The sequence below is a fragment of the Tachysurus fulvidraco genome, chromosome 6 (assembly GCF_022655615.1).
Source record: "Tachysurus fulvidraco isolate hzauxx_2018 chromosome 6, HZAU_PFXX_2.0, whole genome shotgun sequence".
Lineage (NCBI taxonomy): Eukaryota > Metazoa > Chordata > Actinopteri > Siluriformes > Bagridae > Tachysurus > Tachysurus fulvidraco.
In genome coordinates, this window is record NC_062523.1 from 11,579,651 (window position 1) to 11,607,469 (window position 27,819).

The following is a 27,819-nucleotide window of genomic DNA, read 5'->3' on the forward strand; positions in this document are numbered from 1 at the left end:
CCCTGCTTTTTGTCTCCCAAATGGTTCACTCCAAACAAAGCCGTGAGCGCGTGAACGACTGAATTGAACTCGAACTGCTGGATTGAACGGAAGCGGGTTCGGTTCAGTACCGGTCCCTGTGGGGAAACTGTCAAACCATATCAAGATTTAGAGCAAAGGGAAATATACATTTTTGTTGGTTTCTACAAACGCTAGCGCGTTTGTTTGGTTCTACCCAGTGGTTGTGAAAGATAGGTTTGGATAAGGAGGAATTCACCTGTTATGGTTCTCCTTAATGGGAATGCTTGTTCGTCTCGGCTTAAGGGCTTGTTATATTAAATGAAAGACAGGTTTACTGGACACTGAAAATGATGCTGCGGTTTAAACTCGAATAGAGGAGGACATTTCTACTCCTGGATGAGCGCAGGAGCTGTGGGAAGTGGTAAGTTGTTATTTATTTTTATTTTTATTTTTCCTCCCTCGTATTTCCAAGCATTATAACACTTACCATAAGATGCACATTAGACATTGATGCACTTTAATGGTTTTTTGACTGTGCTTTGCAAAAACTGAGATTTGAACTAGGATGGGTTTGTCACAAGCTATGGTTAACATCAGGCATTGTTGGGCAATTAAAAACACAATCAAGGGTCTTTATGGCAAATTCTGTTTTTATGGCATGTATCCCACATGTACTGTTACACATTTATTCTATGGACATTTGGAGCTTTAAAAAATGCCCCACGGTCACCTGAAGGCGTTGTTACTATTGTTCTTTGAGCAGCAGTGATTTGTCTCCTTTTGTTTCATCTCCTCATGCTGCTGTGTTTGGTGCGTCTGCAGCCATGCGCTCCCGTCTGATGTAATGCACTCTGGATTACAAGCACATTGTTTATTTCTTTCATAGACTATTAGATCATGACTGTAAATACGCGCCTGTCGTGTCATTTAAATCCTTTGTTTGAAAGCAGGTGGGATTGAACTTGAGTTGCAATAACAGCTTGTGAGGAAGTCACGTGTTCAGGCTGACAACATTACAGGGCTTTCCTCCCATTAGTAATGTTTAATTCTTTCTGACTCCAATGTGAGCATCAATCAGATCTCTGATGTGAGATGCCATCACATCATATATGATTCTGGAGACGGTATGCTATTGACTCATTTTCCTGAATGGTTTCATAACAATGAGTCACTGAGAGAAAATGATTCCAGAAAATATATTATATTTTGTCAGCATAAGAGAAGTTCAGGAATACACTTTCATGAATATAGCTACAAAACTCTTGCTTGTTGCCAGGATGGGAAAGAGTTAATACTATACTGTACTATATCAGTAGTATTTATGTTACCTGCATGTGGTGTACATTTTGAATTGTTATGAGAAAGTTCCTTAAGGTCCCATGATCTACCTTTCATTGTTACTTATACTTTTATTGTAAACACATCATATATGGCAGCTAACATTTTAGCTTTTACTGTCAAAGATTTAAATTGTGTAATTTTTTTTTCTTGGACACATTTGATTTATCTTTGGTAATTGCTAGAGTTGTAGCAACAGTTTTAAGAAGTGGAGATTTAAGCTCCTTCACAAAAGATGAGTTAACTTTACCAGATCATTGGCCAAGGCCTTTCATCTCTTAACACATGACTTTGACATAAGCCTGATGATTATTCAGTTATTCAAATTGATTGCTCATATACCAGATCCCCCTACAAACGCATTTTCAAGGGTATTGAATCTAATAAATAGATGCAGCATTTAGTAAGAGATTTATGCTGATCAAAATGAACAGAAACACAAAAACTCTATTGTTGCAATGCAACAGTGAGGTAATCAGCATCATATTTCTGAATGTTATTATGAATGTGGCATGTAAAAACATCTAAGAACTTCTATAGGTCACAGACATCTTTAATCCTTCTTCAATTCTTTGGTGGTATCTTATGTTTGATTGTTCAGTTTCTGAAAGCCAATTTTAACAGTTATTGAAAACTGTGATATATATTTTTTTTAATTTTATTTGTTTAATTTTTAAGATATCCAGGTCTCTGAAAGGTCAGTGTTCTGCTTTCAGTGATTGAGAGCTGTTTTTTGACCCTATTCACTTGATTAGTCATGTCATTAATTCCTTAGGCACTTTAGGCACATTTCAATTATTCCTAACTATGTTCTTTGTTATTTAGACTTTGAGTTTGCTACTAATGATAACTGCTGAATTAAACATAATAAATGGCCTTTCAAACAGATTTAAATTTAAACACAGTATTTTTATTTGATGAATTGTAATTGAAACTAACCTAGAATAGAAGTGGGTGTAGATTTTTGCAATCAGTTGTAGAATTTTCCAAAAAGTCATCAGTGTTTGCTAAATTAAATATGCCGTCCCAGTAATTAACAGTAGTAGTAATTAACATAATTGACGACCTATTCTCACCCAAATTGCATAAAATTGAGTCAGTGGTGTGAAGGGCAGAGTGCTGTTTTAATCACTCTGTTTTCAATTCACACATCCTTGCTAACTTCTAGTTAACATGAAGTGGGTTAAAGCAAAAAACAACAGAGGGTTTTGATCCTGTCATCAGGAGGCTACCAGGTATGCATAGAAACAATAACCAATCTTAATGTACATGCATCCATGTTTTCTGCCAGTAGATAATAAAGCAGTTGCCATGGCATTAGATCTAATCTGGTAGCTTGTAATGGATTCAGTGGGGGAAAAGTTCATAGGTGCTTTCTGATTTCCACTATCGTGTCATATTGGGGAAGCATGAGACCCAAACATCAATAATTAAATAGAATCTACTTTGTCCGCAGTTATTTCATGGCAAAAAAATCCAGCAAATTAAATTACATCAGTGGCACAACTGTGCTTAAAAGATTTAAAAGCTTTTGGACTGTGTGTATTTATTGACCAGCAAATGGCCTGAGGGAACTTGGGCAGGATAATGATTATATAGGCCAAACATCATCTCAGTGATGAGATTAAAAACACATTTCTGCTAGACTTTGATTCATGCTTTGGAAATTATGGAGAGAGACAAAATTTGGGGACTTTGAGTCTTGAAATTGATAGCAGGATACTTTTACATATCATGTTTGCAAATATGCAGTATGCTTGATAAAATTTAAAATATTGTTGCTATAGCTTTTGTACAGTTATGTAAATTTAACATAAGGGCTTTTCACACTGGCCTTAACCCCCTCAGCATCCTAAACCCTGCTTTTAATCCCGGGTAAAGGAACATTTCACACATGTAACTTAGAAGGAGGGTTAGCATTGTTTTTGCCCAGTGTTATGAAACCCATTACCCGCAGCATGTGTAATCTGAAAGAGTGTGGTGTTAGAATGTTACGGCAAGATGCTTAGCAACAGACAACCAATCAGAAATTGAGCAGATCATATCACATGCTTTCTACAGTAAGTGTGATTTGCACAATAAACCTAGTGCATTGCATGGAGAATATATATAAAATTTGTTATATATCAGTCTCCTCACTGTTGTAAAAAGACAAGGCATTATTTAAAATGACCACACACTATTTATTCATTAATGGTAGTTGACACTACAGATATGCAAATAAGAACGTTAAATCAAGGTTTAGAAATGTATAGTGTGAAATTATATGACTAGCAGGATTAACTGTAATCCTTGTGTAAAGTATGATCAGTATGATAAATGATAATATAGTACTCTGTTTACTCTGGGTTTACAATGACCCAGGGTTAACTATTTCAAGTGTGAAAAGCTCTTTAGTGTATTAATAAGGTGCTGGACCCTACAAGAGGTACCAGACAAGCTTCAGTGTACCGTGATTTTATAAGTCTCTGGAACTGTAGTGAAGGGAAAATGTTGTTTTTCAGAAAATACTTCCTAAAGTGGCCTTTTGATGATGGTGTAGTTGAGTGCTGTCTAACAGGTCAAGAAATCTCCCCTAAGTGTTCAGTCAGGTTGAAATCTAGTACTTGTGAATGCCAGAGCATTTGATTTCAATCCACATCAAAAAATATAGAACACACACACCACGTGTGCATTGCTCTTAACTGTAAATGAATGTGTTTTGCACAGCGATTGGGTGTTCTAGTAAAACTCATGCAGTGTTTCATTAACACAGCATGCCCAGAAGAAAAGGTACTTTGAGATGAGCTTAACAAGTTGCAGAAGTGTGGACACCCATGCTGGCACAGTGAGGGGTGTTAACTGAGGGAAATGAGGAGAAAAAAGCTGTCTGAAATCCAGGTACTGTCTGGTTTAATGTAAGCAGTTATGTAAGATGTGGAGAGGAAGAGCAGCATCTTGGGTCCTAAGCGGGACACATTACATTACGGTACATTACAGCACACCTACCTGTTTTGGATTTCATTTGATAAGATATTGAATAAAGAAGGCAGAAATGTTTACCTATGCCCAGTTTTATCAGTACAAATGAAATAAATCTGAATGCAAGTTTCAAAAGGTACATTTTTGTACCAAAGTAGACAGATTCAAGCGTTCACATGGCTGTTTTTCATATTTCACTCCTTTCAATCCAATTGAAAACCCTTCATTTCAATACAATTGAACTATTAAGATGATTACTAACAATTTATATGGTTGAATGTAAACAGCAAGAGAGAGAGAGAATATAAACAGAATGAGAGTCAGAGATAAGACCTAAAAGAAACAAAGAAGTAGCAAAAGAGTGCAAAAAAGGACGGAGGGGAATGTAAATTAGACCATAAATCACTGTTAATCCCATGATCCCCTTTAGTGTACTCTTTCTGACCATCTATAGATCATCTGCACAGATACTCAAGCAGATAACCTCAGGTGACCGTGGTTTAAATACATCATGCTTATCCTACTTATTATAAATGCTGTTAATGTTGCATTTACTCCACATGAGTGTGCAATATTTCAGTACCATTTTCTGTAATGGGTGTGGTTATATAGACTGCACGCAGAGTCTGTATTGTCGAGTCTGGTACCGGTCATTTTAGATTTCATGTCCCAGGCACCCTAAATTTCAACATCTACTCCGCAATTAACCGATGAGCAACCCAGTTTTACACACACACCTGGCTCCAGAAAGACTGGAGCCTACACAAAGACCAGATAACCCCATGCGGCTCCTCTGATTAGGGGCCCTCAACACATGTTTCATAGGAATCTTTCATTGAATCTTAAGGTGAATTTAAGTTTCTGTGACGATTTCCCAGTTAGGGTGTGATTAATTTTGAAGTTTAAGCTTGCCATTCCTTTCCTTCCTTTCTCTAATTTCTTCTTTCCAGTCTCTTCCTTCCTTTCCCCAATTTTAATTTCTTTTGTTTTATTTTATTTTAATCTTCGTTTTCCCTATTTCTTTTGTTTGTTTGTGTAGTTAGTTTATGTTGTGTTTGTCTCATTCATTAAATGCCATATTTTTGTGCCAAATAAGTGATTGTCTCTGAGTATCGCTCACAAATTAAGGTACCTGCACTATCTGGTCTGAACTACATGCTCTATTGAGTTAATTTAATTTAAATTTCGGTATACAGTAAAAGGAAAGCGAATCTTTCTTGGCCGGGAAGATACCGCCTTCATAGAATTAATAATGGTCTGTTCGCCGGACGAACAGACCAAATAAGCGTAACCTTAATTCCAGTACCGTTAATTTCAACTTGGGTTAAAATATTTAGGAGTCACTATAACACGTTATAGTTACTTATAAATATTTACCTTGCTTCGCGAGCCAAAATCGCTACAGTGTCCTTAGGTTGCATTATTCAAGCTGAACATAACCACAGAGTTAAGCCTTACTCTGTGTATAGCCTATTTGGCTTGCTCTGTATAGTGGTCTCGGGTATTGTGGTAAAACCTCTAGACTGATCTGATATGTGTAATTCTTATTACTGGTTGTTATAGTAATAACATTTATAAGTGAACATTCCAGATCATGTTTCTTGCAGCTATAATGAAAATTGTGGAGGTAGTCTTCATATATATATATATATATATATATATATATATATATATATATATATATATATATATATATATATATATATATATATATATATATATATATATATATATTTCACCAGTGTATATGTGCATCATATATAAGAGATGAAAGAGAAGCAGTTTCGTGCTCTTTATCCATGGATTATGTGCATGCTACTGTCTTCAGTCTCATTGGTAGTTGCTGCACTAATACAAGTTAAACTTTTCGTAATTTTGTCTGAGCCGCTAGACACATCCGCATCTGGTGACCAACACTGTCTGTCAAAGCCATCGGTTTTTGTTGAAAATGAATGTTCTTTGTACACTTTATTGCTGTTGTTGAATGTGTGAATGTAGCATAGGGAATAAAACATAACATGCTTCTATAGACAGTGATCACTGGTGGGGTGGTGTGATGTGTTATTTTTCTTTGACACCATGTCATAGTGTTATAGGATGGCCCTCTTTCACAGCAATTTCTTTTTAACATCAATTTGCCCCACATTTATAATTACCAATTTGTTAAATAGAAAAAAATGGCAAGTAAAAAATGCTCAAAGTTTGGAGATTGTTCTGATGTCAGTCAAAGAACAAATAATTATTATTTTGTTATAGGAGACCTAACTTATTTTAGCGCTCAGCCTTTTCCCATACACTAATTTCAGTTTTCCATTTACACCCCCACCCTTCCTCCTCTGTGTTTTTTCTCCCATTCATGCTGCATTGCCAAGATATTGCTAGTTGACCAACTGGAATTTGGGGTTTCTTTACAGAACTGACTAAAGGCAAGAAAATAACGAAGCTTGGACTAACATTTAAGGTTATCTTCAGACATATGTTCTGAACCGGCCCCCTTCTATTTGCATTTACCCTCGTTTGCTCTTCTGTCCATCTTTACTTTCTTCTTCGTCCAGGTTGCATGACTTCCTCTCTTCCCTCCAGCTTTCCCCATCACTATTCTCTTCTGCTTCAGTGACTCTTAGAGACTCTCCATATACCAAGGCCAAGAATAGCTCAATAGAGGCTCTGTATTAGGCTCAAGGCTGGGGAAAGCACTAAACCATTTAATTTGGACACAAAGTTGGTGTCAGGGGTCATCCTGTTCTTTGTGTGTATGTGTATGTGTTTGTGTATGTGTACATGTGTGTTCATGTAAAAAAAAGTTATACAGCTCAACCACAATTACATTATTCGCCATCCTTGTCTGCTAAATTTTATATGAGGACTCCTGGCTCATTGATTACAAATCTGTCCACATCCCAAATCCAGTTATGTGTGATCTGCCAGAATGTAATGAAACAATAATAATAATGATCAGCATCAACAGCGATGAAGTCATGTGATAAAAAGAGCATCGTTGCTCATGATTGTTCATCATTGCTCATTATTGTTCATAGATAATGGCTGTTCTCTTTTATTTTTGTTTTGTTGCAAAAGCTTTAAAACTTAAATAGGATGTTTTGTTTTCCCTTTTTATCCCATTCCCCTTCAGCTGTCTGCTGGGAGCTAAGCAAGGGGGTCAAACACAGGCCTCTCAGTCGAATTCGATGCCAAGAGCATCATCAAACGCTCACTGTTTTCTCTCCACCAGATGCACAGCAAAGCTCAGCATGAGCCTTTGAATTCTGTAGTAATGTAGGTATACAGAATACTTATGCACATTGAACAAGCACTCACCAGCTTCATCATGATTAGAGTGTTAATAGTGATTGCTCCTATCAACCATCAGATGTCTGATTAAACACAAACACAGACAGCATCTGGTGCAGTATTCACAGAAGTCCATTAACGATCCATGTACAGAGATCCTCATCTACAGATAGCTTTCCTTCATTGTAAACTCAGTCCTGCATAGGTAAAAGTATTCTCTAGTATCACTGCTACCAATGCTGACTCTGGATTGTTCTACAGTATATACATGATAGTAGTAATACCTTAGTATTAATGCAGTAGTAGTTCTAGGTTTTTTTAGGTTTAAAATGAAGATTACAGTTCTTTTTTTCCAGGATAAATCATGACCTGTTATTAAACAGCTTATATAGTTTTAAAAAATTTAAACCGTTGATGTGTGTTTAGTCAGATGATGCAAAGTGTGTAAATTAGATGATGGTGATACTTCTCTCATTAATCACATGGTACGGTTTTCATAAATTTCATCAGTTCTCCCAATTTAGTGATTACCCAGTCCCTTAAGTTTTCCTCGTCTTTTTTTAATTGTTGCAGCAAAAGGTGCTTGATTTTGAAACAAACAAATAAATGTTAAGTTTTGCAGTGCTGAAAATTTGCAAGATTTTCCTCATATTGTGGAGTTTCTTGATTTTGTGATCATTTCTGCAATTGCAAAATTGTAACAATCTGGAGGTACCGACTACTATTTCCCATGTTTTGATGTGTCCTTTTTTTACATTGCAGCAGAACACCTCTAAATGTCCTTTTCCCTATACATGAGCTCACAGATGTCTTGTTTGTCCCTCAGAGAGCAGAGCCCTTTCAACAAACTTGAGCATCCAGCCAGAAATGTTTATGGCTAGGGTCTGAACGTGTAATGTCACAATAAAAAGGTGAGCAGAGACCTAGTATCACTCTGCTGCACTGTTTATCATTTGCTTTCTATTGGAAATTGATATATTGCAAAATATGCAGAACACAAATGTTCTATGTAACCATATTTACGTTTGATCAAATACTTCTGCACTTTGTGTGGAGTGAATGTTGAATATGAAAATTATATTAAAATTATGTCCTGTGTAGGTTTATATTTCCCCAAAACATTGCAAGAAGAAAAAATCTCTCTGTTAAATCCTAGAGACTAGAAAAAGCATTGCATGAAATATTTTCACTACAGTTTAAGGTGATTTAAAGATTGTACTGATCTTGGGAAGCTGGACTCAGTTAAGGCATCTGACACAAATAGAATATCTAAAATACTTGGAACTTTCTGGTATTCTGTTTATTTTAAAAGTATTTTTTCGAGCTTTAGGTATTTTAGTCAATAAACCAAATATTTTATGTTTATGTGTATTATACATAATCCCATCCAGATATGAGCATTTTATTTACAAGTAATAAATAAATAAACACATGAAAAGCAGAAGGGCTCAGTTTTGGATGTATATCCACCCATTAGAGTGCTGATCTCATTCAGGTCAGGAGAAGGGGAAAGCCCTCCAGTGCTAATGGATTTTGGAGCAGAAGCTCTCAACAGGATTAACGGGGTTGAACAGAGCCGTGGCCCTGTCGCTCAGTCTTAACACACGCGCACACACTCTTACTGACAGAATCATACCCGCTCTCCTTTTTGTATCTCAGACATGCATGCTCACTCCTCTCAGCTACTCTAAGACTTCACCTCAGGATCCCCCCATTATTTATCTGCTCTCCAGGCCATTGCTGCCAGGAAAACCTGCACTGTGCTGACTGCTACAGAATAAGGAGACAACGGTATATAAAGCTGCTCCTTTATCTTTGTCACTCGCCCGCCCGCCTGCCTGCCTGCAGCGTCTGCCTGAAAAACTGTAGTGAGTCACTGTTTTCTGCGAGTTCTTCAGTTCATTTTGTGTGTCAAACTTTCCTTTTGTGTCTACGTGCCTTGTTTAGGAATGAGAATGAAGAGTGTTTTATGATTCTGTTTCCATGCAATACAAGACTTTATTGATGCAGAATACATTTCTATATTGTATATTATTTTTATGAGCCTGGATGCTTTCTGTGACTAGTATAATAATGACTCTGAGGTTAATGTGAAGTGCATTAGTCTAAAATGTAGATTTCAGTGTGGTGTGCACTCAGATTTGAATAAGAACACTGACAGCAACTCCATTAATGAACTAATGATCACATTCATATAGGATCATAAATGCATGGGAGTTTGATACAATAGAAAATCTAGTCTTTTATGTAGTAGAGTACTCTATTTATGTAGTGAATCCCATTTTAAATAAAAAAATTTGTTTCAGTTCAAAATGCTGGCTTCACATGCTGCCAGATTTACACATAATTAGAGTTTGCTTTGTGCTGTAATAGCAGGAATCAAAGAATGCATTTATAATTTCCTGTGGTAAAATGTGGAGGTTTCAGTGCTTTTCCACAGGTTTGCCAAACTGGGAGAATCTTCATGAGGGTAGAATGTTTTCTGTCTAACATGATGAGCTGCATTGATTTTTTTTTTTCCCAAAGTGATAAAAACATTGGAGGCTGGCAGAGGTGGGAAATAACGGAGTAAAAATACTTCGTTAATGTACTTCAGTAAATTTTTCTGGTATCAGTACTTTACTCCACTATTTATTTTTCGGACAACTTTTTACTTTTACTCATTACATTTTTACACAAATATCTGTACTTTTTACTTCTTACATTTTCAAAACGGACTCGTTACTTTTAGTATTATTTCTTCTCATTGAGCGCTGTTTCCAGCCTATCATCCTATCATTGTGCGGCTTTTCCCCCATGTGACTGGTGTACTGTATTATTTACTGGCTATCAGACATAGACTAAGGATAGCGGAGCTAATGAGCAGCACGCCTACAAAAGGAATGGCTAATGTTAATTCAGAGGGAGTCACCGATGTTAAAATAACTAACAACGAGGACATTCCTGAACACACATGGCCATATATGAGGGAGATGTTTGAAATAATCGGCGTCACAAAGGATTTCTGGCGAATGCGTTGCAAAGTGTGTCAACCAGGGGCGGTTCTAGCCCTGTTTTTTTACTTTCATAAATAAACAATAGAAATTACGTTAAAATGCAGGACATGTCGTCGGTGGGAAAGAAAATTATCAGTTTGATCCAAAAGCTATTTTTTTACTTTGCTTTTATCCCATACTTTTACACGCGTGTGTTGTCTTTCAAAAGTGCGTCTTCAGCTGTCTACTTTATTTGAACGGAAAAGCACAGGTACGCGCAGCGTGCACGCGCAGTCAGAGCTGGAGGCGTTACTATAACGTTCTATAACGATAATCGGCGGAAAGACGGCAACCAAAAGCAGTGAAATTTCACTATTCCTATTACCAGAGTTGTCATATAATATATAATATAGAACTCTTCTTGTTTTAAATTCTCACTGAGGGCTAAACCCCCTAAAGATGAAATCCTAGAACCGCCCCTGGTGTCAACCCAAAAAACACGAAGTGCTTAATTTAATTAACATTAATTTTGTCATTTGTAAAACATCACAATAATTTTGAGTTGTTTTCAAGGACAGAGCTGGAATCTCCCTACAGTTTGGGATATGGCCTTGATGATACATTATATATATATATATATATATATATATATATAAATATATATATATATATAAATAAATATATATATATATATATATAAATAAATAAAACAATAAAACATGACGTCCAGTTGTGGTAGTAGTCAGTGGTGTAGTCTACGTGATACGCAGGTATACGCCGTATACCCACTAGAAAATGTCAAGGATTTCCGTATACCCCCTTAAAAAGCGTGAGGATACGTAACAATATCGTTTTGTGACAGAACTTTCATTCATAAATTCACCCCGTCTGTGTTGCGAACACAGACTGTGGTTGCGATTGCGAATCACTAACGTTTTTGGACCATTGGGGCTTCCGTGGCCTGTGACCTGATCTGACGTCACCTACCAAGGAGGAAAATTAGTTGCTTGGCGGTGTTTTGTGGCGCAAATTAGAAATTAACTAACTAATGTAAAAGAAGATATGAAACGAAAGCAGACTCAAACTACACTCTGAGTGTTTTCGGAAGCCTGCGCCTAAAGCTACAGCAGCTTCGGGGGACATTTCACCCACAGCCCGAGTACAAATGTATTTGGAAAGCTTTGTAAACTACCAGTTATCATAATATTCTGCAATGAACAAATGTTTTTTGTTCACCATGAAATGTACATTGAAAATGTACAGCTGATAAAACCTGTGCTCCAGGTCCCATATTCATATAATATTTAAGGCTAAATGTAGCTCTTAAAGGTACAGTTCACCCAAAAATGATAATTGTGTTATTTCCTCACCCTCAATTTGTTCCAAAACTGTATGAGTTTCTTTCTTCTGTTTAACACAAAAGATGATATTTTGAAAAATGTTGGTAATCAGACAGTTGGCAGCACCCACTGACTTTCATAGTCTATATTTTTTTCCTACTGTGAAAGTCAATGGGTGCTGCCAACTGTCTGATTACATTTAGCCTTAAATGTTATATGAATATGGGACCTGGTGCACAGGTTTTATCAGCTGACTGTCTTTTGTTGCTTATCATAAATTGGAATGTTGATAACACATAAGCAGTCTTTAATAATGCTCTCAATTACATGTAGATGCATATTTTATGCATTAGTGAGTGTGGTGGTGCCTATGGGGTGTCGCTCTAGGATGGGTGCGTATGAGGCGGGGGGGGGGGATCACAGTATACTCACTACAAAAAACTAGACTACACCACTGGTAGTAGGATCGGCGACTTTTTACTTTTACTTAAGTACATGTCAGAGCCCATATTTCTTTACTTTAACTTGAGTAAAAGAGTGTAGTCACTACTTCTACTTTTACTGGAGTCTTTTCAAAAATGAGTATCTGTACTTCTACTTGAGTAAAGGATGTGTGTACTTTTGCCACCTCTGGAGGCTGGTATAAAAGAAAAAAAAAACATTGGGACATGTGGCAATAGAAATATAATCTAAATCTAAATGCTTCATGTCTGTCTTATTATTAAACCAGCATGTAAACCAGCATGTTTTTTATTTTTATTTATTTTTTTTACTTTTTTTTTAATCCCTTTTTGGTAATCTCAAATGGCATTATATTACTTTTTGCTAAGTAGTCTTTATGGATTTGCTTACCCTTTTTGCCAGAATGTCCAGAGGGATGTACAGTAGAAGTAATTTCAAATGCACTCCTAATGTAGTTCATTGATGGATCAAATACATTCATAGATTATAGATCACCAAACACAAATATCTTTCACCAGACGATATGACATGCATCTTAAAATAAATCCAATTTCTTATAAAATGTATATGTTCTCCTGGATTAATGAGGCAATAAAACAATTTTATCATACAGTTTTTAATATTTCAGATATTATTATTATTATTATTATTATTATTATTATTATTATTATGTTTAATTTTTTTTTGCATTTTTTATTACTTTTATTACTTTCTTTGTTTTATATTTTTTTCCTCCTGATTTTTCACTACAGATTTTTTTTTGCCATTGTTCTATGTAACATCTGCTATCATGCTAGGCCATATCCCTAGAGGCTTCCTTTCACTTCACTATACTGTATGTTCACTATATAGGGTGTAACATAATTGCCAGTGCAGCAGGCCAACACACATGAGTAAAATGATCTCATCTTTCTCGGTACAGGGAATGAGCAGAATGAGCGTTGTCTTGAAACGGGATACTCAGCTCTTTGTTTGAAGCCTGATTGTTAGTTTTAGTCTAGACCCGTTTATAATTTATTTATTGTCAGAGAATATGCACCTTTTTCTTGTCAGTTTTACTGTACATAAAACTGATTTGTTGTATATAAACTATACTGTATTTGAGTGTATTATCTCCGGTTCAGTGTGAGGTGATATGTTTCTTATTCAAGATCCAAGAGTTTATTGTCTTATGTACAGTAAAACAGTAACCAGTAAAATCAGTTACACAATACAATGAAATTACTCTGCCAGTCCTCCAGGAAGCTCTGACATATTATTTATATTTATACATGACATAAGGAAGACACAAAAAACATAAATAGCAAATAGTGCAAGAGTGTGAGAGGAGGGGAAAAAAAAATCTATTTGCTAGGAAAAAGTGTAGATGTGTATTGTAAATGATGTGAGACAGTGGACATGCCTGACTCCCGGGTCTATGCTGCTTTATAAGCTTAGATATCACACACAGACATGCACTGTCTGGACTCGTTCTGCTGCAACTCCCTCTCGGTGCTCATCAGACCCCAGTGTAAAGAAATGTATGTGGCATTTCATGCTCAGTAGTGCATATAGTCCTTTATCCTGTCTGACATGTACAGTAATCATGTTGCAGATGAGACTGTTCTCTTTATTGTTGTGCTGGAAAAGATCAAGTGAGGCGATTAGGTTTCATTGAGACATTACCATGCCTGCCTTTGCATTTTAGTTTCAGGGTTCTTACTAGTAATGCCTGTGAGAGTTTGGTACAAGAAACAGTCCTGTCATTAACTCTTTGTGCTTTTAATTGCAAATGGATTTTTGCTTTGTGTGTTATAAGCACATTTTATAACAACATGGCAATGGCATTACGTTATTTATCTTGTTTACATCCCTTGAGTGTTGGAGAGGATGAGAGGCGTGAGCACTGATCATAAAAAAAAAAAAAAGAAGAGAAATGCAAGGTAAGCTACAGCACTGATTGGTTGAAGACCTGTTGCCATGGTGGTGGGCCATTCTCTCGTTTGCTAAGTGCAGTGTAACCGAAGGCATACCATAATGCTGCAGTTGTTATGACAACAGACATTGTTCTGGTTACGGGACTACTTTTGGTTTCTTTGACTCCGTCATTCTACCCTTGAGTCCTCTACTGTCTGTGTGCAGTTTAGCTTTGCTCTCAAGTATCTTAAATGGCACAGAATAATAAGTTGGAACAGAAAGTGATTGTGTACACTAACATGCCACTTATAAATAAAAAAAAACTAAACTTATAAATTGTGGTCCCAGAGCTAGATGAGCATCTAACACACTGACAAATTTGATCCTTTTGTCTTATCTGTGTAACATAATTGCACTGGTGACTCATAAGTATAATTGTAGTCAACCTGGCACAAAACCAGGTAAATGTAATGCTCTGTGTTTTGTTTTAATCACACAGCAAATTAGGTGGCAGTTTTCTCATTTGAAAAATCTACACAACTATCAAAGCTGCAGTTCACATCCAGTTCACTGATAGAGCCACGAAGACGGAATTCTTAAAAGGGGACGATGTTCCTTAAGCTGCTCTTCTACTTCTGTCACCAGTATGATTTCCTTAGATGTGCAGGATGTTTGATGGTTGTGCATAAATCACACTTTGAGACATGTCTTGATCCAGATCAAAGAAGGATATCTGAAGAAGTCTAATCCTACAATCTTTACTACTATCTCTTTGCACTTGAACAGTGCTTTCCCATATTTAATAAAGAACATCCATTAGAGTGAACATTGTTCTTTTAGCTGCAGTACAGGCAACTCTGTGTTTGTGTGTATGTTCCCTTGGATTTCATAGTTTTTTTGTGATTGTCATGAAAATAGCAAAAACTTAATTCTTTCTTTAAACTACTACCAATAAAGACACCTACACACTGTACAAAATATTAAGTTAGGGGTACCAACATTTTTCTCTAGGCCTGTTCCATGAGTTTATTTTTTTAAATAATTCCGTTGAAGCATGGTTGAAAAGCAAGGTCTGACTTTCATTGGTTAACATTCATAGAATTTTTATTTATTATTACTTTTGTCAGATTAAAGTTTTTTTCTGTGACCATTGTGAGTTTTTCTTTCATTGACCAAAGGGTACCAACAATTTTGTCCACGTGTGTATGTAATTACTTTCTATGATAGTTGTAATCATGTTTGATGCACATGAATAGAGGAGGGCTTTGGCTGGATGCATGTTGTGATGTCACATAACATGACTTGGTCAAAATCAGCAGAAATTCTTCAGAAATTGTTTTGATTTTGATTTTGCCTTCATTTTCACCAGTGCAAAAATCCTGGAGGGACTGGAAAGAACATATACACACCACAGCAGAATCAATGTGCCAGAACTACACACTGAAGCACATGCTACGATTGATCAATATGCCACCGCTACTAAATACTGTACATCCCATGAAACACAAACACGCTCAAGGTTGTCTGAGCTCGCTGTCTCTGGGAAAGGATGTTGTTCCATGTGACATGATTAGATCTTAAACCTTTATAGATAAAGCAGGGAAAGTTATAGGATTTAGGGCATCTTCACTAAGTGTGGAATGTTTCTTAGTTTACACAATGCATTATTCATAACTGTTCATTTTCTTGTACTTTCTTATAGTTATGACAAGCAGTAAATAATTCTGCACTCAGCTGTGGATGTTGTTTCTTCTGCTTTTAGTTCTCTTTGGGAAGGAGTCTTTCTGTCAAGCATTTTCTAGTTGAGTAATCACTTTAATTAGAAGAGGTGATGAATGGGTTTTTGCTTTCGAAAGCTGGTACAGTACATGTCAGGAAAGATGGTTATATTGTTCACTTTGTCCTTGTGCACTGCATGAGAATTTCAGGGATGCAAAGCAGGGCTGCACAATATATTATTTCTGATATCACCATATTGGCACAGCAGTAGCCTGCAATATGCAGATGTGCACTGGACTCTAACAAACCTTGTTTTTTATCACAAACTGAAAGCACTCAGAACTCGCACAACTTCTAGATACGTTTTTTTTTGGTGTGAACCAAAAATCTAATGCTGGTTCATTTTGAAACCCTAATGCATCAAATCATATACACTTTGTTTTATCAACTTGCAAGGCACGTTGCAGTTGCAGTGTGTAGCAGTATAACAGCAATGCTATTTTTGTCTTTGTCTTGCAGCTCTGATGCAAAAGCTGTCATGTACAGCTGCTGAACAGAAGCCTTCATCACACGGTTGTTCTCCACATGGCCTATTCATCCTCTTTAGTAGTTGTTTCATCCTCAGCAGGGTTGCAGTGGATCCAAACTAACCTCTGACCAAGGATGCAGATCTAGGGACAGATTTTACCCAAACTTGACCACATATTTATTAATGTATTATTATATGTATTATTTTTAAAATGCCATTGCTACATGAACCATTATATTCCTCTCTTTTTTTCCAGGTGACTCTTCTTGAATGGGAAATTCCTTTTGAATTTTTCTGACCTTACTCTTCCCTCTCTTGCCATCTCTGCCTACCATAAAGTCCCCAACGTGACCCTCATGATCATCATGTCCTCTGAGGCACAGATTCTGGCCTTTAAACTCGCCCCACCGGCTCAGGGTGGGAACGGAGACAGTCTTTTTAGCTGTGACGAGGAGATTGAGCGGCGCTATGAAGTTGTCCCTTCTGTTGTCTGCTCCATGTGCTGCCTCTTTGGCATCATTTATTGCTTCTTTGGTAGGTGACATTGCAGGTTATTTGTACAAGATGGTTGTGTTGTTTTATTTATACTGACACCAACCACAAAGTTTTATGAGTCATTTTATCTTGAGTTTTGCTGAGAAAGATGAAGTGATTTTAGTGTGTTTAGTAGGAGACACACCAAACCCACTTGCTCAGGGGGAAAAAAGCCACACACACTACACTCAGCCAGTTGTTGATGTTTTTCCACCTTGCACAAAGCTGTTCACTCAGTTCACTTAATAATACTCTGAATATGATATCAATGACGGCCAGTGCTTGTTCCTGTCCATTACATAAGCTTTGATAATGATGATGGCCAGTCCTTGTTCCTGTCCATTACATAAGCTTTATTGGTTTCACTAAACTGTGAAATTTGCCTTCATAGTCCCATGTTTCCACTGAGTAAGAGTGCTTTTTCTTTTTCCACTGGATGACTTGAGAGATGTATAAATATTTTTTTAAATGGGAAATTTGTGAAATATTCCTGTTTGGACAGGATGGTACAGTATAACTAATACTTGTGTGTTCTAACAAAAAAACAGCATATGATAGACATGCATCTATTTAATTCAAATAATTCTTCTTTAAAATTGTTACATGCTTCATTTATTGGAAACATGACAAAATAAAGAATAAAGTTACCAGTTCAGCAGGGTATTTTTATTTATTTATTTGTTTATGATCCATATAAACCTGTACACCATGCAGAAAAATAGACCAGATGTAATTAAAATGCTAAAACAACACTGCTTGTCTGGATAATTTTTATTAGTGTATATAAATATATATTTGCAATTTTTGTTTTTGTATGTGTTCATAATATGATTTTCTTAATGAGTTCCAGAGTATCTTGTAATCCCCCCCCCCCCCCCTTCTCTCTCTCAGGCTACCGCTGTTTTAAGGCTGTAATGTTCCTGACCGGCCTGATGTTCGGCTCCATCATTATTTTCATGCTGTGCTACAAGGAGCGAGTGATGGACACTCAGCTGAGCGTGGAGGCCAGTGTGGGAATTGGGCTGGGCATCGGAACGCTGTGTGGTTTAGTTACCATGCTGGTGCGTAGTGTGGGGCTCTTCATGGTGGGCCTGCTGCTGGGCTTGCTGGTGGCACTGGCCTCATTGGTAGTGCTGGAAGAATTCTACCATCCTCGTACGGTGTGGCTGCCACTGGGTGTACTGCTAGGTTCAGGCATGCTGTTTGCTGTGCTCACTCTGCAGTGGCAGCGCTGCTTCACTACACTCTCCACGGCTGTGTTCGGCTCAGCCATTGTCACCGTCACTGTGGATTATTTTGTGGAGCTGTTTGCACTCACGCGCTACATCTATGAAAGGGTGAAGGTGGCACCGCCTCAGCCTGTCTGCTGGTACACGTGGGTGGTGATGGGCGTGTGGCCTGTGCTCGCCCTGCTGGGAGTCCTTATTCAGTGGAAGGTGACTGCAGATGGATACTCACACACTGAAGGTACGGTTCACCACCTATCAGTCTGCTCTCACAGAGCTTCAGTTTCTTATCTTGGGCCAAAATCAACCATACACATCTGTTAGGAAAGTTACCAAATAAAAGGAGGGATGATTGAAAAATCTTTCTTTCCTATGCCAATAATAAAATTCAAAATTGTGAAGAAATGTAGTATGATTCCATGATTGTGGTGCCATTGCACTGTAAAGAAAAAATAAGTCATTTGATAAAGGTCCTAAACAACATCCTGGATTGAAAAAGTCTTCACACCCTTATTAAAATAGCAGGTTTTTGTGAGAAATTTCAATGTGAAATTACAACCCAAAAAAGATATTAAGATAATAATTCAAGATATTATATTCTAGTTGAATAAGTGACTGTTATAAAACAGCCTTTTATAATTGTCGATGTGGCTCACACTGATCAAATTCGATCTCATGTTCAAAATAATTATCATACAGCTGACATCTATTCAGTTATTTTTATTAACCCCAAATAATGTTCAGCTGTTTTTGTAGGATCTTCTTAATTTCATCCAACAAAGTTTCATCCACGAAGAGCTTACAAAGCATGCATTGTTGAAAGGTATCGATCAGGAGAGGGGTATAAAAGAATTTCCAAAACATAAATATGGATCCATGGAAGATTATAAAAGCCATCATAAGCAAATAGAGACAATAGACCATGTCAGTGAGATTACTCTCTAAAAACCGAGAAAAGTACAAGACCAAAACTTACAAGGGAGGTTGCCAAGAGATCTACAGCAACATTAAAGGAGCTACAGGATTAAGTACTAAGTACTGATTACTCTCTGCATGTGGCAAGAATCTCTCATATTTCTTCTATGGGGTATGGGGACTAGATTGAAGATCTTACAAAAAACCTCCAAACTAAATCACCCTAATGCAAGAGATCAATTCCAAAAAGTATGTGTACAAAAGTGTGTATAACCAAAATAATACTGTTTTCATGGTGCAGCATGGTGGTGGCGGCATCATGGTTCTTGGCTGCTTTTCTTCAGCAAGAAATGGGGCTTTAGGGAACAGTGCATGCTACAAATATCAGTTGATTTTAGTGAAATCTTTTATGTGTCTCCTATTAAAGATGAATAGGAATTTTACCTTCAGCACAAAAATGCATCCAAATCACAAAGTAAAGGCTTAACCAAAAGATTATTAAAGCTTTAATGGATCTATTATGTGTTTTGCAAAAAAGATTAGGAATATAGTGGCAAGTTAAAATATGTCATGCTGTGAGAGTCTCTTAGTCCATAAAGACTTAATGGTGTAATAAAAAAATGTTTTTCTTTTGGATTTTTTAATTTATTTTTAAATTACTTAACATTATTTTTAAAATACTCTACGAGTCTATTTAAACTCTTATCCACGAAACATGCTTTTCCAAGAGTCATTCATTACAGGTTATGCAAATATTTTTTGTCACACAACCTGAACAGATTCACCCTTATGAAATATGTGGAACACAATAACAGAAAATTACATCATCAGCATTTCCCAAAGCTAATGGAAAGGAGGAAAATAAATGATCTCATTCCATTTTGTTTAATTTTGATGGTATTGTGATATTAATCAATAATATTATTGTATAAATACAACACTGTTGAACAAACTATCAACTGAGAGTAAATCATTCAGTCAAGAATTTAAGTGAATTTGGCCTTAATGGTCTTAATGCTCTTATCATGGCTGCTACTTATCAATTCTTTGTTAAAAATGATTAAATCCCTTACTCACAGTTACCTGAGAAACCTTGTGGGGAAAAAAAAACATTGTTGTCTAAGAGGCCTGTACCACATTTTGAATAGTTAACTGTCTGGTTAATTGGAGAATCAAGGGGAAAGTGTACAGGACAGTGGTGAGACAGAGAACGAGTACATCAGAGGAACAGCTCATGTTGGATCTTTGGGGGACGAAGTTAGGGAGGCCAGATTAAGATGGTTTGGACATGTTCAGAGGAGGGAGAGTGAGTATATTGGTAGAAAAATGTTGGACATGGAGCTGCCAGGCAGGAGGCAAAGAGGAAGGCCAAAGAGGAGGTATATGGATGTAATTAGTGAGGATATGAAGCTAGTGGGTGCAAGTGTTGAGGATGCAGAGGATAGGGACAGGTGGAGAGAGATGATTCGCTGTGGTGACCCCTGAAGGGAAAAGCCGAAAGAAGAACAACAACTGTCTGGTTAATTGACATAGAAAAATGACTCTCTCATTATTTTTATAATAACTAAAATAAGACATTTTCCTACAAGGGAACCCACAATCATGGAGTAACCCTGCACATTTCTAGCATGCAGAGATAATAGCAATAATGAAGGATCACTATTTGATTGACTTCCCTAGGGTTTTTAAATATGTTACATAATATGCACTACATTCCAGTACTGTCCATTGTGGTTAGAGGAAGAGCAGAGGACTATGATGCTCTATTTCTGAGTGTCCTACTTAATTATTCCCTGTGATTCTGGTCCTGTGGAGAGAAAACTTGTTCTGCTGCATTCTGTGTACAGGCTTAGCCAAAGCCACTGTTGAGCTGCATGTGTTGCCTGAGGATTTGTACAGCTGCCAAATCATTGTCTTTTTCCAACTAAAGACAGAGTTCTGTCAAGTCATCTTTTACTGTCATCCATCTGCATACTGTACTTTAGGGCTGAATTCTGAAAACTGGAAAAGTTGAATTCAAATATAAATTTATACTTCATTTAGAGTATTATGTGTATTTTCCACTACAGACAGAAAAAAACAGCATGTGTTCAGCATGTCTTCATATAGGACAAACCAAAGAAAATGGGAGGTTTATTTTTTTATTTTACTTTTGCTGATATTGGTGAAGGTTGGACATTTCTAAGAATAAAGGATGCACTTAAAAAAATCTGTCATCTTCAACCTGGTGAAGCTTTTTTCCCAGCTTTGTCCCTCATTTGGCTTTGACTAATTCCAAACCACCAATCAGCTCTCTCCTATCATACGACAGCGATCAGGGAAGGCGAAGTTTAGCAGGGTTTCTCTGAGACAAGTGAAGCTAGCCAAATGATTTGATGTAAGATTTTCAGACGAAAGCGCTTTCCTTCTTTCTTCAGCATGCATGAGCTTACGGACAACCATGACTGGCTAGTGACGGTGTGATTGACAGGATAGAGAGAATACCACCCGTCCCACACAGATAACATTAAGTTTGAATCCTGGACACAGATGGTTGTGTTATAGTCAGGATTTGAGCTTGAGCCTGGCCACTGAAAATGGAATACTCATAAGATGTATTGTTTTAGGACACATAACCACATACATTTCTTCTTTTTTGTTTACATTTGTTTGGAAAGTTGTTCAAAAATGTTTATAAATTATAATAAAAATGCTTATAATTATAAAGAATTTATAAAAGTGTCAGATGATTTTGTCTAAAAGGTTTTAGAACTATATGCTTCATTGTGTGTGTATATATATATATATATATATATATATATATATATATATATATATATATATATATATATATATATATATATATATATATATATAATCAGTATGTAAGTGAACACAGAAATTTGTACTGACAACCTTAATATAGGCTACAGAACCACAGCACAACATGTGAGACAAAATAGCATACACATTCATAACATCACAACGAATAAGCAGACTGAGGGAGATCGTATACATCATGTAATATATCGAATGCAGAACGTGCAAAGATAAATATGAAGTTGTGTTTAACATGATTATAGTCAAGACACACAGCCAAGGTGTTTTATACTTTTGTTCATTTTATATTTAATAATATATAAAGTATATAAAGCCCCATGGCACATGCAATACCATCAGAGGTGGCATTGTGCTGTGAGCTGCAGGATTTTGTGACCTGCGAATAAACTATATATTCCACCAGTATGTGCGTCGGCAGTGTTTCCGAGATGTTCCAAAGCAAATCGCTACAGCAACAGAGTGTTGTAGTGGGAGGATTGTGATGTGAAGCATGTGGTACAGTGAGATTTTTTTGCTTAGTGTGTGTATTGTGTGATCCAGGATTGTTGAGTGATTAGTAAAAAACAATGATTGGAGCTTAATGTGCAGGTGGTGATCGGACAAATAGGTCTTCATCTTATGCAGAGTGTTAAGTAAGGTGTCTGCAGCACTTTTTTTTGTGAGAAAACAGGTGTGAAAAAATAACACGCAAATTGATCTCGGAATTATAGTGTGCGTGTGTGCGAGGGGAGGACGCTTCAGCTGTGCTGGGGACGTTGCCATAGTGACAAGCTGGGGGCCCTGTGTATAGGGGGAGGAAAGAGGAACATTGATCAAGAACGGGGAGAATATGAGCATGGAGTAGGAGGGGTAGGGTGTGTGTGTGTGCGTGCATGCGTGTTAGAAAGAGGGAGCTCATTATGTGAATTCTCTGACAGATGGGGCCCATATCTGTCGAGGCACAACAGAGTGAGTGAAAGGACAAAAATAATCCTGCCGCCTCTATTAGTGACAAGGAACAGAATGTGAATGCTGAATTAGGCATGTGGAGAGGCAGAAAGTGTCAAAACACTCAGCAGTTTGTTTGGCATCGTGTTGGCGGATCAATGGGAGAGATATCTGACTTGTACATACAGTTTAGTGTCTTTACATTTCAGCAAAATTGAAATGAATGAATGAGAAAACGTCTGGTTGTGTATATGCATGGTGGGTGATATGAACTGGTGTGGAAAATGAGCAAGCTGTTCTTCTCATTGAGTTTGTTTGTCACAAATCTCTCTCTCTCTCTATCTACCTCGATCTCTATCTCTCTTTGTCTCTTTAGCACTCTGTCTTTCTGAGCTGTCCTCTTTTTCTATAAGAACAAATGGCTTTCCTCTTACTTGATTTAAATCTTCCTCTATCGCTTTCTCTCCCTCCCACTCTCTGTCATCCCTCTCCTTCCTCCCTGTCCTTCCTCCCTCTTGTCCATAAAGTGTTCATCAGTCATCAGCAGAGGCGGCTGCAGCTGATGAAGATTCGCCAAAAAGAGGAGAGACGAGAAAGCAGGAAAAAGAAGCAGAAACAACAACAGAAACCCCAACAGCAGCATCAGCATCAGCAGCATAAGCAGAAACAAAAGTACCACCATCCTCCCCAGTCTAACCCTCATTCCACCAACCCTCCTGCAAAAGTCCAGCATCAAGAACCCACATATCGCAGGAAACCCAACCCCACACGACGCTATGATGGAGATGTACTCTCGCCGGTAAACACTCATGCTCATTCTGTTTGATCGCTGTTTATTCCGTTTCTCCTTGTCCCTTTATGACCATATGTCCTTCCATTCACCACATGATTATCTTAATTCCCTCCCTCATCATAAATGATATACTTTGGCTAAAATTAGGTCTTGGGCATATGAGGGTATTATCATGATGTTGAAATGTATTGACATTATGATTATAGGAGAGGAATTGGCATTACGGTTTCTAGCTCTAACAACTCATTCATTCATTCATTCATTTTCTATGACGGGTACGGGGAGCCTGTGCCTATCTCAGGCGTCATCGGGCATCAAGGCAGGATACACCCTGGATGGAGTGCCAACCCATCGCAGGGCACACACACATTCTAATTCACTCATACACTCACAAACTTCCAGAGATGCCAATCAAACTACCATGCATGTCTTTGGACCAGGGAAGGAAACCGGAGTATCCGGAGGAGAACATGCAAACTCCACACACACAAGGCGGAGTCGGGAATCGAACCCCCAACCCTGGAGGTGTGAGGCGAACGTTCTAACCATTAAGCCACCGTGCCCCCTAGCTCTAACAACTGAAACATTTAATTTTGCCCCAGCGATATTATCATGTCCTCGAAAAATATCTTGATGTGTTGTAATATAATATTTCCAAACATTTATCCACTTGTTTTTTTTCCAAATATTTATCCACCAGCTTTTTCTCTTGTCTCCTATCATCCAGAGCTACATTCAGCATTTCCGGGACAGACACGTGGACAGACGTGGCTACTCACACGGCAGGTTGATTAGCAGCTCTCATACAGTGGATATAGACTATGACTGCGGCTCTCAGGTCCCTCTGACCGCTCATACAGGACCTGCAGTGAGGGTGTGATCATGCCCCCTTGTGTTCAGTGGCGTTGTTCCAACCAGGCCTGCTCCTGTGCAGTCCTCAGTTCAGAGTCTGAACGGAGAAGAAGAGTTTATACAGTGGACCCACATGCCGTGGCTCTGCTTTGTTGTGTAATAAGTGATGCACTGGGGAGGAATGTTTTTGCCAACAACCTTATTCATCAGGGCTCTGACAGGAAATAGTTTCTCTCTTTCTAGATTGAAATTGTGTACTACTGAGTATGTGCGTGTGTGTGTGTGTGTGTGTGTGTGTGTGTGTGTGTGTGTGTGTGTGTGTGTGTGTGTGAGTGCGCACACCTGGCCCTCCATGGTTCCCCGGATCATTATTTGACTGTACGCTGTCCCTTGGCAAGTAGAATGAGCTCATTACTTGTAACAGTCCTTTTTAAACAGGGGACATTATTCAGACTGAGCACTGGACCAAATGTGGCTCTGAAGCCTACCCATCACACACAAATCATACTAGTTTCCGAACAAAACAGCATGTCTAACAGCAGACATTATAACTCTTCCTTGCAGGAGGGAAATATGCCCAGTTATGGGGATGCACTCTATTCACCGGAAAGTTGTTTACAGTACGGAAGAGGCCATAGGTACCTTTTACCGGAGCAGAAAACTGTGAGCTTCATTTGTCAGGACTAATGGCCCGATTCTGTGCACTTTTCCAATGAAAGGATCTTACAGTTCCTTTACTGAGACATATACTGCCAAGCATGTCAAGTACTTGCTGGTGTTGGATTACCTCATTCAGGTGATGTTGGGTGAATAAGGCAACATTTTTCATTGTTGAAATTAAGACTGAATTTAGCTCTCATTATGTCCCTTATGGCTTAGTTAAAGCTTTCATGCAGCAACTCCCATTAGACCTGTTGGGGATAAGGCATTACCGGATTACCCTAATGATGCAGGTAACACTGTGAACACTACGGGAGCTTTTGTGCAGATGATTTAAAGTGTCCTTGTCTACTGTGAAGGTTTTTCAATGTGTCCAAGGTATTGACTGAATAAGAGTGAAGATTCAAAATGGTGGACCAGCCACATTAAACAGGGATATTATATGTATGTGTGTATATATGTATGTATGTGCTTGTGTGTGTTTGTTTCTATGTCTAAGTTTGTGGAGAGGAAAAGTGTGCATGTGTATGTATGCAGAGTACGGAAAAGGCGATCAACATAGTATTTTGTCATTTTTGACTTTAGCATTTGTTTACATCCTGCCTATTCCTCTCATGGATGTGTAAATTGTCTTCAGTCTGGTTCGAACTCAAAACTGTAAAGAACTGAAACAGTCATCCTTGCTCTGGTTACTGTCTTTTACTACAGCAGCATCTGTTGCTAATGGACATTTTGTACATTTAGCTGAATGCTGAACATATTTGTACATATCCTACCAATAGTGTCATGTTTTGTGCATTTTTCTCTGATTGATACTTAATTACATCTGAATGCTGATGTAGTGTCATCATGAGTCTACTGGGTCTATTTATATTTCAACATTTTTGTTGTTTGAAAATGACTACCAGATGGAAGGTATGAGCAGGAGAAGCCTTTGTTGCTTATTATTATTATTATTATTATTATTATTATTATTATTATTATTGCATGTGTTTGTACAAAATTAAGTATGATAAAGTGCTTCTGAAGACCTTTTTTCTTCTGTATGTGTGTACTTTTTATATTTACATTTTTTTTTACATTTAAGCTGAATTTTTAGAGTTCACATATACATTGTAAATACCACTTCAGCCCTTGCATCAGCCATAACATGCTCAAGTAGAGCTATGATGCGAAATCAATTTTTCTGCAGTAATAAAAATTGCATTTTTCAGAATTAATTTGCACAGAAGAAGATTAAAATTCAGATCAGCTTGGTGTTGCTGCTTCTCTTTAAAGGGCAGCGAATATAGGAAAATAATGAGATCTGTGAGATACAGTATGACTGCTTGAGTTATCAGATTTCTGCTATACATGAATGAAATTTTCTGCTCTACATGAAAAATGAAAATATTCTTCAATTGGAATAATTCCGAGTTACATGTCTCATATCTAGGCACATCTGACAGTTTGAATTCTTTTTTATTATTATTATTAGGATTTCTGCAAGGAAATATCTAATGTGGACCACCAAAATGCTATAACTCTGGTCACTCATGTTGCCCGTCAAGTCAGAAAGCTCGACCTTTTACAGTAAAATTTAGCCACTTTCAAAAAGCACCCCACCAGAATTATACCAGAAATCACAGATCTTTTAACACTAACCCATTTCTGAAGCCTAATGCCTGTGCAGCAAAAAGGCATTGTTGCTTTAAACTTTCCATCATCCCACAACCACCTCAGGGATTTCCTCAAAGCTTTCCTTTTATGTATTTGTGTGTGATGTGTGTGCTGTGCATGTTCCAGCTTTGAGGTGATCCAGACTGCTGATGAGAGAAATGCCAACCAGTTTCAGCATGATTATGAACTCTGTTGCAAGCCAGCGTTCGGGATCCTCTTGCTAATGTGCCCGTATTCTCTGGAGGATGTGTCTAGACTGCTAGCCTTCATAGTGAGAGAGGGCATTAGCACCTGCTCCTACTAAAACAGCACTCACAGCTGGATATATGGGCTTGTAGACTGATAATGAGCAAGAGAGTATCTGGGAGTGTGCATCTTCACAATTAAGGAGTGTTTTTTTTGCCTTTTTTTTTTTTTTATTGCTTAGTCTACCTTGTGTGTGTGTGTGTGTGTGTGTGTGTGTGTGTGTGTGTGTGTGTGTGTGTGTGAGAGAGAGAAAGAGAGAGAGAGAGAAAGAAAAAGAGACTGAGAACTAAATAGAGCAGTGAGAAAAGATTCTTATTTTTTTGCTGGAAAAGGAATAAGGAAAGCTGATTAAAAAGCAGTGAATAGGAAAGGTCACAGTGGTAGAAATTCCACAAATCCACTTTTTCTCCAGCTTACTGAGCTGACATTTGGCTGCCGAAGTGAAGGATAATGTTATTGAAAAGGAGCTGAGCAGCTAACTGTGGTGGTGTATGTGTAGAAAGAGCTCTCCAGCTTCAGAAATGTCATAAGGAAAAACTCTGTATAAATGAGAGGCACCTTAATGATGTAGGAGGCATTTTGCTGCCCCGGTTTGAGTGAAAGGTCAGTGCAAGTCAGTACGAAGTTCCTCTGACTGATCACTTTTATCCTGAATCATTTCTTGATGGGAGTGGTC

At 37.6% G+C, this 27,819-nt stretch overlaps 1 protein-coding gene across 4 annotated transcripts; it reads left to right on the plus strand.

Annotated features, from left to right (window-relative positions):
- tmem198a (transmembrane protein 198a) lies at positions 1-26,260 on the plus strand. 4 transcript variants are annotated; one of them, XM_047815288.1, is made up of 6 exons: positions 1-421; positions 9,324-9,458; positions 16,768-17,045; positions 17,937-18,512; positions 23,461-23,732; positions 24,454-26,259. In XM_047815288.1, exons 3-6 carry the CDS (start codon positions 16,868-16,870, stop codon positions 24,604-24,606), a joined length of 1,179 nt encoding a protein of 392 aa, XP_047671244.1. In that variant the 5' UTR covers positions 1-421; positions 9,324-9,458; positions 16,768-16,867; the 3' UTR covers positions 24,607-26,259. The 4 variants fall into 4 exon arrangements, with proteins under 4 accessions (XP_047671244.1, XP_047671245.1, XP_027020634.1 ...); XM_047815289.1 differs by lacking the exon at positions 9,324-9,458 and adding an exon at positions 16,502-16,696 and having other exon boundaries at positions 16,851-17,045; XM_027164833.2 differs by lacking the exon at positions 9,324-9,458 and having other exon boundaries at positions 16,851-17,045; positions 24,454-26,260.
- Positions 26,261-27,819: the final 1,559 nt, after the last annotated feature.

Excerpts from the sequence above, each read along its gene's own strand:
- tmem198a (XM_027164833.2), top strand. The coding sequence starts at position 397 with ATGAGCGCAGGAGCTGTGGGAAGTG. Across the intron at positions 17,046-17,936 it reads CATCATTTATTGCTTCTTTG|GCTACCGCTGTTTTAAGGCT; the intron begins GTAGGTGACATT and ends TCTCTCTCTCAG. Across the intron at positions 18,513-23,460 it reads TGGATACTCACACACTGAAG|TGTTCATCAGTCATCAGCAG; the intron begins GTACGGTTCACC and ends TTGTCCATAAAG.